Source organism: Helianthus annuus, chromosome 3 (assembly GCF_002127325.2).
Source record: "Helianthus annuus cultivar XRQ/B chromosome 3, HanXRQr2.0-SUNRISE, whole genome shotgun sequence".
Lineage (NCBI taxonomy): Eukaryota > Viridiplantae > Streptophyta > Magnoliopsida > Asterales > Asteraceae > Helianthus > Helianthus annuus.
In genome coordinates, this window is record NC_035435.2 from 132,539,319 (window position 1) to 132,556,787 (window position 17,469).

The 17,469-nt window shown below is 35.6% G+C and overlaps 2 protein-coding genes across 3 annotated transcripts; both read right to left on the bottom strand.

Moving 5' to 3' along the window:
- Nucleotides 1-250: 250 nt before the first annotated feature.
- Nucleotides 251-3,595, bottom strand: LOC110929656 (dynamin-related protein 4C). 2 transcript variants are annotated; one of them, XM_022172824.2, is made up of 2 exons: nucleotides 2,905-3,595; nucleotides 251-1,700 (listed from the first exon to the last, which is right to left on the bottom strand). In XM_022172824.2, exons 1-2 carry the CDS (start codon nucleotides 3,431-3,433, stop codon nucleotides 412-414), a joined length of 1,818 nt encoding a protein of 605 aa, XP_022028516.1. In that variant the 5' UTR covers nucleotides 3,434-3,595; the 3' UTR covers nucleotides 251-411. The 2 variants fall into 2 exon arrangements, with proteins under 2 accessions (XP_022028516.1, XP_022028517.1); XM_022172825.2 differs by having other exon boundaries at nucleotides 3,037-3,583.
- A 4,958-nt stretch (nucleotides 3,596-8,553) lies between these two features.
- On the bottom strand, nucleotides 8,554-9,620 carry LOC110929657 (zinc finger protein CONSTANS). The gene is made up of 2 exons (XM_022172826.2): nucleotides 9,036-9,620; nucleotides 8,554-8,945 (listed from the first exon to the last, which is right to left on the bottom strand). The coding sequence occupies exons 1-2, from the start codon at nucleotides 9,531-9,533 to the stop codon at nucleotides 8,844-8,846; spliced, it is 600 nt and encodes a 199-aa protein (XP_022028518.1). The 5' UTR covers nucleotides 9,534-9,620; the 3' UTR covers nucleotides 8,554-8,843.
- Nucleotides 9,621-17,469: the final 7,849 nt, after the last annotated feature.

Genomic DNA, 17,469 nt, shown 5'->3' on the forward strand with positions numbered 1-17,469 from the left:
ATTTGAAAAGTAGGTTATACGAGTGGTTTGTGGTTACCTTTCTTGTGGTGTTGATATTTAGAAAATGAAATTCTCACCTTAAACTCTTAAAGCACAAAAATTCAAACATATTTTCATGAGTATGTTTTTGGTTCACTGGGCCTTGGGTGCTTTGTATTTGACTGGTGATGGTTCAGGTCTAATCACAAATAGTTTAAAATCCTTTCCTACATGCACATGTCCATATTTTAAGTTTATGACATAGCAAGGGCGTAGCTTTCAAGGGACCGAGAGAGGCGTCCGACCCCCCAAACTTTTCACTCAGTAGTGTTATGTATGTACATTTCATATAGAATTTTTTAGGTATATATGTTTTCGACCCCCGGGTTTATAAAAAAGAATTTACTTAATTTTTAGGTTCGGTGACTTCCGTTAACGAAAAATATCCCTTTTTTCAGCCACGGACCGGGGTCCTTCCATCATCTTCTCTATACCACAACCAGGCAACATCATATCAGTAAAAACAGATATCCCCATTTCCGTGACAAACTTCTGGATCCAATAACGAAGATTTAAGGCTGACCAGTCCACCATTCTTCGCAGAACAACTGCCCAATAAGCAACCATCTTCATTTTCAGATCAAATGCTTGTTCCCTTATGTTTGCAGGAACATCAAACAAATGGTCAACCTTAACATCACCATACCCGTTAATAGCGATCCATTTTGAACGACGACGTACAACTGCATCCGATAACTTATCATAATTGGCAGACTTCAGCTCCTTCCAAGAAGCAAGGAAATTAGGGTCACATGTGTAATTTGTGTTCTTCTCCATCTCTATCATATCCATAGCCCTCTGTAAAAACTTGTTTTTTATTTTTTCCAATGCCTTCTGACTTGCTTTCTTCATGGGAGAATATAACTGAGGAAAACTCTCACAATGGTCTTTCAATACTTCAAAAGAAACGCTCTCAACATAGCTCCACACTTTGTTTACAAAGCTAATAGGCAAGTCAGAGATTTTGCTCACTTTTTGTCGTAGCAAGTATGAAAACGCATATTCTGGAACAAATTGAGACAACCGGATTCCACCAGATTCCTTCAAAACCCGCATCTCATCAACCAGAAAATTTTCAAAACTCTCATCCTCTGCGTGTAACTCTATTTTGAACTCGTCTACCATCTTGGCCAACCGAGCATCACAACTCTTATGTTTATCCGGCAAGCCAACAACCTCACCATGTATCAAAAGTTTCTCGAGAGTTTCCTTCAAGGAACCACTCATCCGACTCATCCACTCATCGAGCTTCTCTTTGATCTCATTGACAATATTCGGCAAGCATTTGGATATGATCACATCATGGGTTTGAACAAGCTTTTGTGCCAATACAGGAATGCCCACCCTAGACTTGTCAATCATGGACAATGAATGATGACTTTTGAAAAGGTTTGCTTCTTGGATTCGAGCCTCATCATATGTTTCATTACCGATCCGGTTTCTAACACAGACATAACTAATGTTAACCGCATTTGTGGTAACCTTCTCAAGCAGGTCATCCGCATATTGGTCAGATTTGGTAACAGCAGCGAGTGTTCTCTGTCCAGTGCGGTCCACACGCCGTGACAATCTAATCGATTCACATGTTGTAAAATTAACTTCGGCAGAAAGAACATTTAGAATGATATTTTCCTTAGGCGTTATGTGCTCCATTATGATTTCTGAAATATTAAAGAAAGATAGATGTAAGATCACAAAATAATATCGACAATGTCTCGAATATCATACACGATAAAAACTATTTCATTTAGTCACACTTGCATACAGTGGCGGCTCAACTAAATTGGGGGTCCAAAGCAAAGTAAAATAGTCGGGGTCCATTTTTCTAAGGGGGTGTTTAGGGTTGAGTTTTGAAGGAGATTTTTAAATTATTGACTTTTGAAATCGTAAATAATCAGTTTTGAGTGTTTAGGTAAAAAAAATAAAAAAATTGATTATTTGTGTTTAGAAAGTTACAAAACGCAATTTTCCAAAAGTAGCTCCCCCCCCCCCCCCCTACTGCAACAAAACGCAGTTTTCCAAAAAATTATTATTTGCGTTTAGAAAAGGATTTTCACTTGTTTATTTTTTTTAAATATATATTTGCCAAACACTCAAATAGTTGATTATCTGATTATTGTGATATCAAGCAACATAATCAAATCCAAACACTATCTTTCAACATCCCGTTTTGTTACAGTTAATTATCTGATTCTGATAACTCAAAACGCATAATCTATTTTCAAAACTCAACCCCAAACACCCTCTGAATTCATCATTGTGAACCATTCTTCTTTATTTGGGCTTCGGGATCTGCAATCATAAACTTGAAAGTTTTTAGTTTGCCAGTTAAAATAACACCTTTTTGAAGCTAAGCCATCTAGTTAATTTAATCTTACCTTTACCGGATCCACATTTTCAATTTCGATTTGGCACAGAATCAACCAACAAATATTGAACTAATAGCTAATAAACAAATCAAGTCTCAATATCAAATAAGAAGAAATCAAGTAACCAATTATAAGGGGGGACGGGGCGGTGCGTTATGGAGGTTCAACAACGTGTGATAGCAAAAAAAAAAAAAAAAAAAAAAGCCCTGCTGATGTGTAAAGTGTACATCAGAAATTCAAAAACTCTCAGCAATTCATTAAAAGAAGGCCTCATTATATAAATATACTATAAACATGTCACATGAACCAACTTTGGCATTATCCAACTTTAACCCCTCAACTATAATAATGACATGTTTAATCCCACAACTTTAATTATAAACAACTTTAGCCCCTAATCTTTAATAATTTTAACTAAAACATAACATAATGAGTACAATATCACCAAAATAATATAACAAGCATCTATATATGTTTTAATGAGCTGTAATGGTACCTGTAATTTGGTCATAAATGTTTTTGGGTTGATCATCAACAGGAACCCAAGTGATTCCAGGTAAATCAATCATTGTGAGATCCGGAACACCATTCTTTTTTACCACCAAAGTTATCGGAACATTGGATATACCTTTAGAATTTCCAGCAATCTCCACCGTAGCCGAATTGATGGCTTCTGGTATCTGGCTTTCCTCTATGATCATAACAGTTTTCTTCTGAAACTCCAGACTGAACTCTGGCACATGATCCGGATGATGTTGAAGCTTGATTACAAGCGGTACCCTTGTGCATCGAGGCAAACTTATTCCCGCAAGGGACTCTAAAACACTGGACTTACCCGAAGACTTGTCTCCAATAACGACGACAGTGGGAAGAGGAATGGGAATGCCTTCTTTGAAGTTGAGACGGTGTGCGTCAAGCATTGGACGGATCTTGTCATTGTAAGATGCAAAAAGAGGCTGAAAATTTGGTTCTTGATCGTGAGAAACTTTGAGCTTCTTTGTAGCCGGTGTATCATCTTGATCCATTGTAATTAGATAATCGCACAGCTTCAAGTTTTACAAATAAACCCTAACAGTAACAACACACAGATTCAAAACCCTAACAAAGTTTAACAAAGAAACCCTAATCGCACGATCTGGAACTTTTTATACTCCGATCAAAAGCCTGAGGCCCAGCTCCCAAGAATCGCGTTTTTATTATATAAATGAAAACAGATATATATTTTATTTTATGTTAAGTAAAAAAACTAATTATAAAATTGTATAGTTTAATAAAAATATTTTATTCTTAGTTTGGGATCGAGTACGGACCCCCTTTTTTTCGAAAACTTTATATACTTCCAACTTCCTATCTTGTCGGTAAACTTATAAAAATACGTGGTTCCCATCATAAATCGTATACAAGATAATATTAGTATATAATATCCAAATCCTTGACATTTTACTAAAGGATATTTGCATGGACGGTTAAAACATGTTGGGCTCAAATCATATATTTTAAAAGAAAAAATTGAACTGGTTAGGTCAAATAGGTCCTAACCAAAGTGGGTTGGGTTGAAAACTTAACAAGTCATTCTAGGAAAAAAAAAAAAAAACACATAAAAAAAGTTCATATGTCGCATATGTTTAATTTTTACAACAGCTAGTGCCAACAACAAATAGAGGTGGGGTCAACATTGGTGATGGGTGGCGGCTGTAGTCGTAAGGGTGGGGGTATGGTTAATCACTCTAGGGTGATTGAGTGATTCTCTACCCAATAATATTATGTCATATCAACTCCCCATTCCACTCCCCATTTTGCACTCAATCAGGAGGTATGGTTAATCACTCTAGGGTGTTTGAGTTATAAATTTTTTGATTGGTTCTTCTGTCCTCTCTCCTCTCTCTCTCTCTCCTCCATCACTCTTCTCCATCATTCGGTGACTATACAACGATTTCTCACCCTCTCTCCTACTCAAACACCCCAACTCAATCATGGGGGTATGGTAACCGATCGGTGACACCCACTCACCGAAGATTATACCCCCCACCCTAAGTACGTTGTAACATTGGTGGTGTTGGAGGTGACTTGCAGATGGTGTTACTTGAAAGTGGCAGTGGGTGATGCGGGACCACTTGGGCTCGTTGTGTCATAAAAAGTGGCGAACTTCAATCACATTGTATATTTGGATAGATCCATCTAAGTTACTATATCCATCAAACAAGCAAAAATTTTTAAATTTACCAATTTATTGTATGGTGGATCATATGAGAGTGGTAGTGGGTTTAGCACAATTTTTTCTCTCCTGACAATAAACAAGTTTAACATACGTTTTCTCATTAAAAAAAAATAGGTTATAAATAAAAATAGTAATTTCGTTGGGCGTGGGATCACCCGCAGAATTTAACCAAGGCATGGAAGTTTTTCATTACATTTATATAAAAACACGTTAATTGGGTTTTTAACTTATAGATAATAGGTTTAAAGAATATGAAATTGATGCACATGCATAAAAGATAAAAGCTTTATTTGAAAAGTAGGTTATATGAGTGGTTTGTGGTGACCTTTCTTGTGGTGTTGATGTTTAGAAAATGAAATTCTCACCTTAAACTGTTAAAGCACCGATTTTGGAATTCAAACATACTTTTATGAGTAAGCTTTTGGTCCACTGGGCCTTAGGTGCTTTTTATTTTACCGGTGATGGTTTGGGCCTAATAACAAATAGTTTAAAATCCTTTCCTACAGGCACAGGTCCATATATGACATAGCAGGGACGGATCTAGGGTTATACCAGGGGTTGCCTGGGATACCCCTCAACTTTCATGGTGAAGTGTAAAAAAAAAATCTTTGTTTTATGTTTGATGTATTGAATACCCCTAAGCAAACATTAGGATACCCCTGACTACAAAGAGAGAAGAAGATAATGAGAGTAGATGACCATAATTTTCTTCTGATGGGGTGACACTGTGAGTGTGACGGCAACTTCGTAGCAGCAGTGATGTTATTAGGTTAGATAATGAAGAAGATGACACTTAAAACAAGTCGTGCACCCTATTTTGTTATTATATGGGCTCTTTTAAAGTTAAGTTTATGACCCATAATAAAATATCTATTTATTGAAATGGTGTTTGGGCCTTCACTTAAAAGTTGAAACACCAACATAGCTTTAACTTTAATCGAGGATTAATATCCAATTTTGTTGATGTAATCAATATCCATTTTGTAGGTGTAAATTACATAAATTTTCTCTGATTTAGTATTAAAAACATGTGCAATTTCATTGATTTATTTAGTATTAAAAACATATGCTTTTATTTTGTTTTGTTATTGTTTTTATCTTATTTAGTTACTTTATTAAAGTTTCTGCTTAATACATTTAGTTCAATGTATAGATAACTTTTTTAATAAACTTTCATAAAAACCTCAATGGTACAATAGCTAGCATGTTGTAACACCTTAATATGGTTATACTGGTTGTAGTACATCATAAAGAAATGAATATAATTTTGTATTATAAAAGGTTACATTGTGATCCTCTAGTCATAAAAGTCTAGTTCCGTGACAGCAAATGTATTCTAGTACAAAAGGAGTTAAATTGGATGGTGGGTTAGGGGTTAGTTACTAATTTTAGTTGTTACTATATACTTGATTGTATGAATGTACGGTAAAAATATATGAGGAAATGGATTTTATAATCCTAAACTAATCAATTTTGGCCGCTGCCACTCTCAATTTTTCATTTTGGCTCTCACCACCCCCTACTTAACACTTTGGTGTACCTGTCACCGCGTCGTTAACTAGCTACTAACTTGGTTAGTTTTATTATCCTACGTGTCAATTATTATCCGATGTGGCATGATGATGTATATTCACCTTGTATGTATGTAAGGTAAAAAAATTAGGGATGCCCCTGAACTTTACTGCTAGTTCCGCCACTGACATAGTGTGGATTGTGGAACGAGTCAACGGTAGAAATGTTTGATGTTTCAATATTGTCCGGGAACACAAACATGACATCTATTTTTTTGTGACAAAAGTCGCAGGTTGTGCATTCTAGTTCACAAATTACCTTGTATATAAAACTCGTTACAGGCCATTTCGGTCAAATATCGTTCTTCTTACCTTGAATATACCACAACAGTATGAGTGGATTCATGGGATTATTGTGTTAAAATAGAAGTTTCCGAGGATACTATTAGGATCATTCTTCTTGCCCACCTCTCATGAAGCTTCACACTTAATTCCATTCTAATACCGATTAACAATAGATGAAGTAGCTCAGAGACCCTTTGACATGTCGTTGATATGTATATATTTTATCTTGTTTGTAACAAATACAATGATTTCCACAATATACAATCGTAGAATTCATGATATTTTCATTATATTGCTTTAAGATTGCACGGATTTCAAACTTTATTGAGGTTGTGTGCAGTGGCGCAGGTTAGAAGGAGCCGGGGGGAGGGGGGGCGACCCCCCAAACTTTTCGCTCTGTAGTGTTATGTATATAGCTTTCGTAGTTGTGTGGTCGCTAGACAACACTATTGCGTTGAATAGGTGTCACATTTGTATATGATAGGTATATAAGTTTGTCCTTCAAGTTTTAATATGCTTTCTAAGTGTATATGATAGGTATATAAGTTTGTCCTTAAAAGTTTTAATATGCTTTCTAAGTGATATACAGATAAAAGGTTATCACTGCTAGCTTTAAGCTAACATCTTTCATGAAATTTTAAAGAAGATGTAGCAGTGTGACTTGGCTGGTTTTGGTTGACTGTTCAATATTACTGGCTTTGATTGGCTACTTTAATTAAAAAAAATTCACATGGCTGGCCACGCCAAACTAAACCACGCCACACCACACGCCTCATTTTTCACCATAAGTTTGTGGATCCCACCCTTGTCACGTGTCAAGCAATGCCCCCAATCCAAGCCCTCCACTCCCCTCAGCCTAAAATAATTGAGCCACCTCTTATTAAACTTATATCTTAGGATCGGAATTGATATATATTTTACCAACACCGGAATGGTATGCATTCAACAATACTATCCTCGAACTCATTCAATGATAATCGACATGATCAAACCATCTTATACTTCATCTTATACTTCATTTTCATTAACGGAATACCTTTCCGTATCAAGGGGGCTTTTAATTAGGGCTGTCCAATAACCTCGCGTCTCGGAACTTGCTCGGGAAAAACTCGTTCGATATGGCTTGGTTTGAAACAGAGCCGAACCGGCTCGGCTCGTAACGAGCCAGCTTGACTCAGCTTGGCTCACTTGATCAACTTAGCTCGAATTATTTTACTTGTAATATATTTTATCTTTATATACATTATAATATATTACAAAAAAAAAAAAAAAAAACTAATTATTGTATACATCTATTTATGAGTGTAATTTGATATCTATGTCATATTTAAAGGTTGATTACCATGCTAATAAACTCATATTTTGATTTGTTGAAATTTATAACATATTTTATGTTGAGAAATTTAAAACATATTTTGTGTTGTTGAACTTGATTTTGGCTTGTAATGTATTATGTTATTTTTTATATATTCTTTTAAACTTTTGAATAATATTTTAAACTACTGAAGTTTGAGAGTTATGTATTGATTTTTCTTTTTAAAATCGAGCCAAACCAAGCCAAGTCGAGCCAGCTCGATTTAAAGCCAAATCGAGCCCAAACTTAAATTTTCAGCTCGGTTTCAATCCGAGTTGAGCCAACTCGGTTCCTGAGCTTTCCTGACTCGACTCAACTCAGCTCATTAACAACACTATTTTCAATACAAGCCAATCATACAGATCCAATAACGACCATAATACCACATACAACTTTACACACGGTTCCACTCTAAAACCAACTTGCAAAAGAATGAGTAGCCACCACGGTTCCACTCTAAAACCAACTTGCAACAGAATGAGTAGCCACCACACATAACACATGTACTTAAAAGCACGGTTGTAAAATTCCCGACTAGACGTTGATTAATCAGCAATTAATCACAATTAATCTCTGATTAATCGCTAGTCCCTGTCCCACCGCCCAACGACTACGACAACAGTGCTCAAAAGTCAAACATTCTGTTGTCTTTTTATTTAATTTGTAACCATTGATTCAAATAATGGCAACAGCACCATTGACAGAAACATGGAGGCATGAGCAAATCATGGAGCCTTTATCAAAAGCAATTGATCCACTTGTCACATATTATTAACAACATCTAAGCTTTTTCACATAACACCAAACAATGTAAATAACAAACCAAATTTTGATTAAATGTCACAAGATCATACCATCAATTCACAAATTTTGATTGAATGTTATCAACTGTAGAACCGTCAATTCGCTAATCGTGTTGCCCTAACCGAACCGAATTAACCGAATCGGATACGATTTCATCCATAATCGTGTCAATCGATCAAAAACTAATATCCTGTGACTCAATTTCAATCTGATCTAATCACCTTCAACGGTCTGGAACACGTTAATGCAGTCTCCATACTCCTTTTACTGGTATTGAATCTCTCTGATGAACACACAGTATCATCCTACACATAATATTGGATTACTGATTAACAACACGCATTCACAGTAACCGTTTTCGATCATCAAATCATCACAGAAGCAGAATTACAAACCTCAGAATCGATATAAGCATCCACTCGTTCACCAAAAGTTATAGATCTGAAACCTTCAGATGAAACTCTGCTTGAAGAAACATCCTCACTACTCGAACAACCGTTGACCGGCGGAGATGCGTCGGAGGACCACGGCACCACCTGATTCTCCGCATCTTCATCCTCCTCGTCATCTTCGTCACTCTCATCGATTGACTCTGTATCGTCACCGTCAGTTTCTTCGGTTTCGTGTACGACACGATTCTCCTCAACGACGTCGTTTTCGCGGTGATTATCGTCGAGACAGGTGACGCAGACGGTGGCGGCGCGGCCGAGATTGAGGCCGGAGGCGGTCCACGGCGTCGGAGATTGGCATTTGTGGCAGAGGAGGGTGCGGGAGTGTTTGGCGACGAGGAAATTGGAGGAGTGAACGGTTTGATCGCAGTTGTAGCAGAGGCATGCGTTATCGGAGTGGCAGTAGATTCTGGCGATGTGGCTGCATAACTCGCACTTTTTCATTTTGGTGTTGTGGTTTCTGGTTTTCCGGTGTTATGATTTCTGGTTTTCCGGTTGAGGCCTGTGTTTTTTGGTGATGGGGTTTTGGTGGTTTAGTTGTTTCGGGTCTTTTATAAGCATCGGATTCTTGCTTCTTTTTTTTTTTTGTTATTATAATTATAATATAATCACTGGTGCGGAACCGAGGGTGTGAAAAAAAAATCAAATAAAAAAATTGGAATATAGAATTTTAATAATCTTAACTATTCGTCGTTGGCCGCTAATATTCCCAACATCAAAAATAACTACTGACAGTCCCAGCTATTGACATATTGGCAACCAATGGACCCTAACTAATAGAACTCTAAAGTTGTTAGTTTCCGTTAGCCGAAAAATCGTTTTTGTCCAGAAAAGGTTTCTAAAGTTCCGATCTAAGGTTACAAAGAGGTTTTGAACGAAAATGTTGAGTTTTCCAGCCAAAAATGAGTTTTCCAGCCAAAAGACGTTTTTTAACAGTGTTAGGGTTCTGTTAGTCAGGTTCCATTAGAGGACGATATGTTAAAAGTTAGGACTGTCAGTGGTTATTTTTAAAGTTTGGACTGTTGGCAGCCAATGGCAAATAGTTGGGATTATTAAAATCCAATATTCGGAAAAAAAATTACTGGTTTTATAGTAACCAATTCATACACTATTTACTTCGACTAATATTACTCATAGATCTTTATCTATATGTGACTAGTTTAAGTACTCGTGTGTTACACGTGTTACTTAAAGTAAATTATATTATTTAACAATGTTACCTTGGATTTTAAAATAAAATTAATGTTCCATTACATATGTAAATATTAAATTACAGTAAACTAAAAAAATGAATATGACAAATCACAAGTCGTTAAAGATTTTTTTATACACCACATTTGTTGATTTATCTGTAGGTTTGTCGTCCTTGTCTAATATTAGTCATTTGACTGCGTCTCTGGTTTTTACTTTTGATAAAGCGACATACAACTGGCCATGGATGATTGTCCTTGGCTTTTGTTGATTGTCGTTGCGAAACATACAACTAATGCAAATTACTTTCTTTGCAACGTGAAAAGAATCTTTTTATCCGAAGTTATCAAATTAATTCTAAGTATATAGATCATGGTTATATACAAACAAATCAACCAATATTAAAAAATTTATGTATACTCGTCCAACTGTTTACATTATATGCATACACAATATGGGCATGTGACCACATTATAGTCAGGTTGGGCCTCATTGAACCTTATAGGTCACATTTGACTTGTCACAAGCCACCGTACAAGAGACATACCGGTCCTCCAGCTGTGTCCCCCTACGGCCGTCACATAGGTATGAGTGTGTGTCGCTGGACCTTATAAGCACGAAGTGCCTGTGGGTACAACACCTTATTACCCTTCCCAGAGTGATACACCTCATTAAGCATAATAGGATCCCATATACCCCTACTGACACATGCATACTGCAGCATTCTCATTATTACCACTTATGGACAAGTATACTATCACAGTTTAAAAGACAAGTATGATGACTCACCTGATTAGCAATTGCTTAACAACCGCTAGTACGACTAGGTTATGTCTCAAGGTCCTGACACAATTACATAATCCTAGGTTAGGTAATGATACACCTAACTAGTCATTATCATGTTGAATATTGGTTAGTGCTGCCTTGTTTAAGCATGGTTGATCAGTCTATGTTTAACTAAGGCTAGGCTACCCAATACCCCCCCTGACAATAACCCTAGTACCTAAAAATAATACTAACATTACCACTACTACTAATAATAATATTACTACTAATAATAATACTCCTATTAACTACGAAAATTGAATAATAAATAACTAAACATAAACGTAAACAAGAGCATACCATAAAATAATCTACGACACGTTGATGTAGAGTTTCCCTACTCCTGCTCCTACTCGCGCTCCAAAAGCGACTATTAACAACACCCAACGGGTTATCGTATACTCGGGATTCTCTATACTACAGCATTTTCGTTAAAGAAACTGGTACCTAAACAAACTACTGAGACTCTTATTTAAAGCAAGCAAGCAAGCACCTCAAAACCCTTTCTGGTCGATGTGGGATTCAATTGACTGCCTGCTTGACCTGCTAGCTTGCTTATATATATTAATTCAGCTGCTTCACTCGTTTTTCTCGTATAACTTTTAAAATATGATATTTTATAAAACGACGAATATGTCATTAGAACGAGCATATTTTTATCTACGTTTTAACCTAAGTTTCATTAAAAACGGAGTAATGTCAAAAATAATATATTTAATTATTAATATTAAATGGTCTCCTATACTAGCCAAGGCTTGTCAAGATATTTCACCTTTCACACCATCATCTTACTCGTTTAACAATATATGAAATATAAATTACATATTTCATACGTTTATAACCAGTACATTAAGGTTCGGGGTATTACATCCTTCCCTCCTTACAAAAATTTCGTCCTCGAAATTTGTCATCACCTAAAAAGATGAGGGTACTTAACTTTTATTATGTTTTCTAATTCACATGTAAAGTTGGGTCCATGACGTGCGTTCCACTTGACTTTGACTAACGGGGTTTCCTTCTTGCGTAACTTTTTAACCTTCTTATCTTCGATTTGTAGTGGTTCTTCAATGAAGTTGAGTTTGTCGTCAACCTGTACGTCTTTCAGGGGTATTTGTTGGGCTTTGTCCACTAGGCACTTCCTTAAATTTGTTGGGCTGACCAGGATTTTAAAGAGGTTCTAACCATGGCTATTCCTGGTTTGGAAGAGAATAAATATGTTACCGAGACTATATCGGTGGAATATGAACGGAAACCCCCGAGATGTGCCCTCTGCTGTGTGTTTGGGCATGAATCAGGGGAATGCCCTAAACATATTTGTCCGAATCCAAATCCTCCTACAAACAGGCCGAGAGTAGACGCGGATGGTTATACATAAGTAAAGGCTAAGAACAGTGCAAAAAAGAATGGTTTCCAAGTTAATAATCTGAAACCTAAGTTTGAGTATAGACCGGTGGATACAAAGAAAAAGGCAGTGACTTCTAACTATGCGAATGAGAAGGGTACTAAGTCATCAAAGTTTCAGACGCATAACCCGTTTGGTGCTCTCGATTCTGATAGGGGGAATGCTGGTCCCATCCAAAGGAAAGACAAGGGTGGTCGAAATACTAGGGAAGAGTCTGATGAGGAGGAGGTTGAGGTTATCTATGATGAGACTGCAATGTTTTTGACTTTGGGTACGCATCCTAAGTCTTCCAGATCAGGGGCAAGCACCTCTTCCACAAAATCTTCCAATGGATAATTTGTTTTTGGTTCGTGCCAGGTGGACGCCTCTTGGTTGCAATTTCATTTTTGATGATGGCGGATGAAGTTGTTTTTGTTTTAGTTTTTGTCTACTAGATAGGTCATTATCATGATATGTAGTAGGTTAGTTTGATGTGATGTCATAGTTTCTTTTGTTTTATTTGCATACATATATGGGGCATGTTCTGTATATGAACTAGTGGGGAACTCATCCTCACTACTTGTACTTATTTGGCGGTTGTCTATATATAGAATCACCGGGGTAACCCTTTACCCAAAAAAACATTAAAAAAACTTTATGCTCTTTACTTTTTATACATAACGTATACATAGTTCGAAAGAAAAATATTACGTTCACGATGTGGAGATACAATTAAAAATACAAATACATATAAATGTTACATCTTTTGTAATTTAAAAACTTTGGAAAACACGTTTGTAATTTGAATTTTGGTCATAATACCTCTTTTTGAGTAGTGATGAACTTCCAAAATTCTATTTTGGTCAGAAAACTCTCCGTGCTTCATCTTTTGAGGACTCCAAAGTAAAAACTACACTTCGAAACACTTCGCAATAATTAATTTAATAAAGAAAGAGTAAGAACTTAGCAATCATTAAATTAATAAAGAAAGAGGAAGAACTTATCAACGTATCCTTTACACAATATTCTCTTTTATATTGTGCACTTACGAGCCCGCTAATTGTTATAAGAATATGATAAAGAATGTTTGTTAAATTAAGGGGTGCTAAACGGGTTTATGCAAAGCCGACCCGTTTAGCTAAACATGTTTTGGGTTCAACTCAAAATTGATCCGACTCCACTTAGACTAAACCCAAAGTCCCAAACCTATTAATTTCATGTTAGTTTTGAGTTGTGTTTTAGTATCATATCATATTTTCACACCCCTATTTAAATTAGATGAAAGTGATGACATGAGTTATGGAGAGCAACAAACCTAAGCAGCCAATGTTGGTTCCACCATGTTTTGAAGTTGGCCAAAATATAATTCCAAAGAATAACAAATCTTCTCAAACCTAAAAATTATTTTCTATCCACCAATTGCTTAAAAATAAATTTAATTAAATCAAGAATAAGCAGTTGGAACTTAAAATAAATAAAAATTACAATTTTAGGCAAGTTCCAAAGAATAACAAATTCCATACACTTGTGTAGCGACCAAAACGCCTGTAATCCCGACTCGAGTCATGGTCGAGGAGACTCAAATACTTTAAATATTTTTGTTATTTTGTCACAGTTTTTTTAAAATTTCAAAAATGCCAAACTGTGCAATTGTTCAAATGAAATATTTTTCTTAAAATTCACTTTCGAAATAAACATACCCACAAAAGTTAAACTAATTAGCTAATGAATTGCTGGCCAAAAAGAAAAAAAAATAAAAATAAAAAATTGGCTAGTGAATCAAATGCTTACTTACATTTACTTGTTGAATATGTATGAAGTGCATAACTTCTAATTATGAACAATTTAATCCTAAAATTCATTTTTACCATGGCAAAAAAAAATGTGTTATAGGATGATAGTTGAAATTAATATGCAATCTGACCTGTTATAGTTGACCAAAATTCCTAAACCTTTACAGCTGAACAAAATTTCGTGTGTAACTTTTAATCTACTTTGATAAGCAACCGATAATAAATAAGAACAACGTTTGTAACTTTTAATCTACTTTGATAATTGATATGGTTATGCAACGTTAGGCCATGTGTAGTGGTAACTCCCTATAACCCTAGCATAACCTCACATAGCGCCCGATAACATATGTATGCAGTGGTTAACACCAAATAATCCCACAAAATACATTCCCTAACTCACCTTCACCCCCATAACACCCCCTTCTCCCGTTATCACTAGTGCACGCTTCAAAATTCTCAACCCATAGCGCCAGGGGGTGTTACCGGTGCTATGGGGCGTCATAGGCCCCCTTCACCTCTAGATAGCGCTTCACTACGCATGGACTAGGAGGTGCTATGTGAGTGAAGGTAAGTTGAGGAATGTGTTTTGTGGGTTATGTGGTGGGGTTATGTGGTGTTAAGTACTACACACATATGTTATGGAGGATTGTGTGAGGTTATGGGGGTTACCGCTAGATATGGTCTAACGTTGCATAACCATATCAATTAGGGGGTGTTTCGGATTGAGTTTAAAAATGACTTATTAACATAAGCCAGTAAGTCATTTGAAAAAGCCCCAAATCCTTCTTTTGGTAATGACTTATTGGCTTTAGAAAAAATAATAAGTAAATAAGTCATTTGCAAACTCAATCCCAAACACCCTCTTAGTATAAATATACTATTTAAGGGTATCAATCATGTTAATTTTTTAACCTAAACATGTCATGTATATTATTTATGTAAGAGACGTCAATTTTAATTCACACAAATTCAGATTCATGTGACCCGAACATGATCCATTTGACCTATAAACTTAAACTGGTCAAACAGATGGACAAGTTGACAGGCATTAATCTAGTTGTAAACGCGTTAATCAAGTTGATAGGTTGTAAAAAATGTTTTAATGTGTCATATACTTAAGAAATTTCATGTTGAGTTCTATACTTAAAAAATTTCATATGCTTAGAGAGAGTATATTCCGTATAATTAAGATACTTATTCATTGATTAGTAAGAATTTAATAATTTAATTTTGTGATATAACATTTTCAAATTAAAAAATAAAAAAAGTTGTATGTGGTGTTTGATTGAAGCGTGAAGAATAATACATGATGGAAAATGGATGAATGGACCCGGTCCGGGTCCGGGTGACATTGTTAATTTAGTCGCCGGCCGGCTACATTATTTGATCTGAAAGTTGTTGGGCTGACATGGCCATATATTGTCCACTTAACCATATAACCCATGTGACCACCACACCCTTCAAAAATATCCACATGTTTTCCTTTTTTAAATAAAAATGATGATATAATATCAACGCTTGTTTCATAATTTTAATTTAATTGGGAAACATTGTTGACATGATTCATACTTATTTTATATTAAAAAAGGTACTAAGGGCCACAACTACTTGTATTTATTTAATCGATTTTATAATAATTTATTTAGATTAATGTTGTTTTATATTCAACGTAACTATTTTATTCTAGATCAAATAAGTGAATTAAACTGGACTTTTATATATGTTCTGATTTATTTACTCATTTTAAAAGACAAAAAGTCATAGATTGTTTGCTCGTTTTGAATAAAAATTAGGGAACCTTTGGGTAATATCTTTTTAACGAATTTAAAAATGGTAAATGAAATGGAATTACAAAATATGAGTTTATACTTTAAATATATCAAAGAATTACAATTTGAAGGAATTCCAATTACTCAAAAGAATTTTGAATTTTTAATGCAAAATGTCGTTTAGTTTGTAAAATTGTTAGAATAAGATGGAAGCTGATGGTGGATGAAGCCTATTCGTTACCTTTTTTGGAAGTGTTGCATTTGACAAATTTTAATTTCAAATTCATTTCTATAAAATCCAAATACATTTGACGGATCAAAATTTCTTAAAAGACGGCTGTTTTCTAATATGAACTAAATTTTATAAGTTTGAATATTGGTCTTCTACATGCAATATATAGTTGTGGTGTTGGACATGCAACAATATACAATCAAGAGTAAATTACAGTTTTCGTTATTGTGGTTTACATTAGATGTCATATACAACTCATGTTTGCCAATTTTAACCATTCCAGTCCCTGTAACTATCAATTGCAATCAATAACGTCAATTTGCTAACATTTATTGTTAGTGAATGGTTAGTTGACCAGGATAAATATGTCTTTTCCACATATGCATTGAACCCTCTCATCCCTATTATCAATAGGTCCCAATTCAAATGCTCTAATCCAAACTTATTCGGTAAGACTACTACTCAACTTGCATAATCTTCCACTCCACTATTCAATGAATAATGATACACTTTTATTTTATAATATTATTTTCCCAATATGGAAACAAGGGATAAGGTATGATGAGATTGGGATGAGGAAGGTGGAATTAATTGGGACCAAGAGATTGGGTCAAAACGGCGTAGTTTAAACTGGATGGCTATGGTTGAATTTGACAACTGGTGGAGCCCAAGTGGCATATGAATATGGAACCTGTGTCGGTGATTCATATCCCCAAGTGGCGGTAACACATGTGAAGATACGACTACGTGGACCTCTATATTTCCGTTTTAGGATTCATTGTTTGCTTACATGGAATGCCGCGTGGATATTGTGTGATGATGTGGCATATTTGATAGGGTGCTCTGTATCTAGGCAATCAGTGAATTTTAAGATGTGGGGACCAGCGTGGGTGCATGTTCATCTCCCTTTCTATATATGTGGTTGTTTGGCAACATCAAAGCCGATAAGAATCATGAGTTTTCACACGTTGTTTGTGATTGATGATGATAATAATAGCATCTCAAATGAACGGGCTTTGGATGAAGCCACGTTGATGGTGTACGGACGGACTATATGAACGCACCCCCTCCTTTTCTTCTTTCTCTATAAGTAGGAGTGGCAAAATGGGTGGGTTGGGTAGGTTTGGGTAATGGGTTAGGATGGGCATGGGTTAGAATGGGTTTGGGTTAGAATGGGTTTAGTAAGAAA

Bases quoted from the DNA above. Each gene is read 5' to 3' on its own strand.
- LOC110929657 (XM_022172826.2), bottom strand. From the start codon at position 9,533: ATGAAAAAGTGCGAGTTATGCAGCCACATCGCCAGAATCTACTGCCAC. The intron at 8,946-9,035 runs GTTTGTAATTCT...TATTATGTGTAG, and splicing joins ATGCTTATATCGATTCTGAG to GATGATACTGTGTGTTCATC.
- LOC110929656 (XM_022172824.2), bottom strand. From the start codon at position 3,433: ATGGATCAAGATGATACACCGGCTACAAAGAAGCTCAAAGTTTCTCAC. The intron at 1,701-2,904 runs GTACCATTACAG...TTAATATTTCAG, and splicing joins CATTTATGACCAAATTACAG to AAATCATAATGGAGCACATA.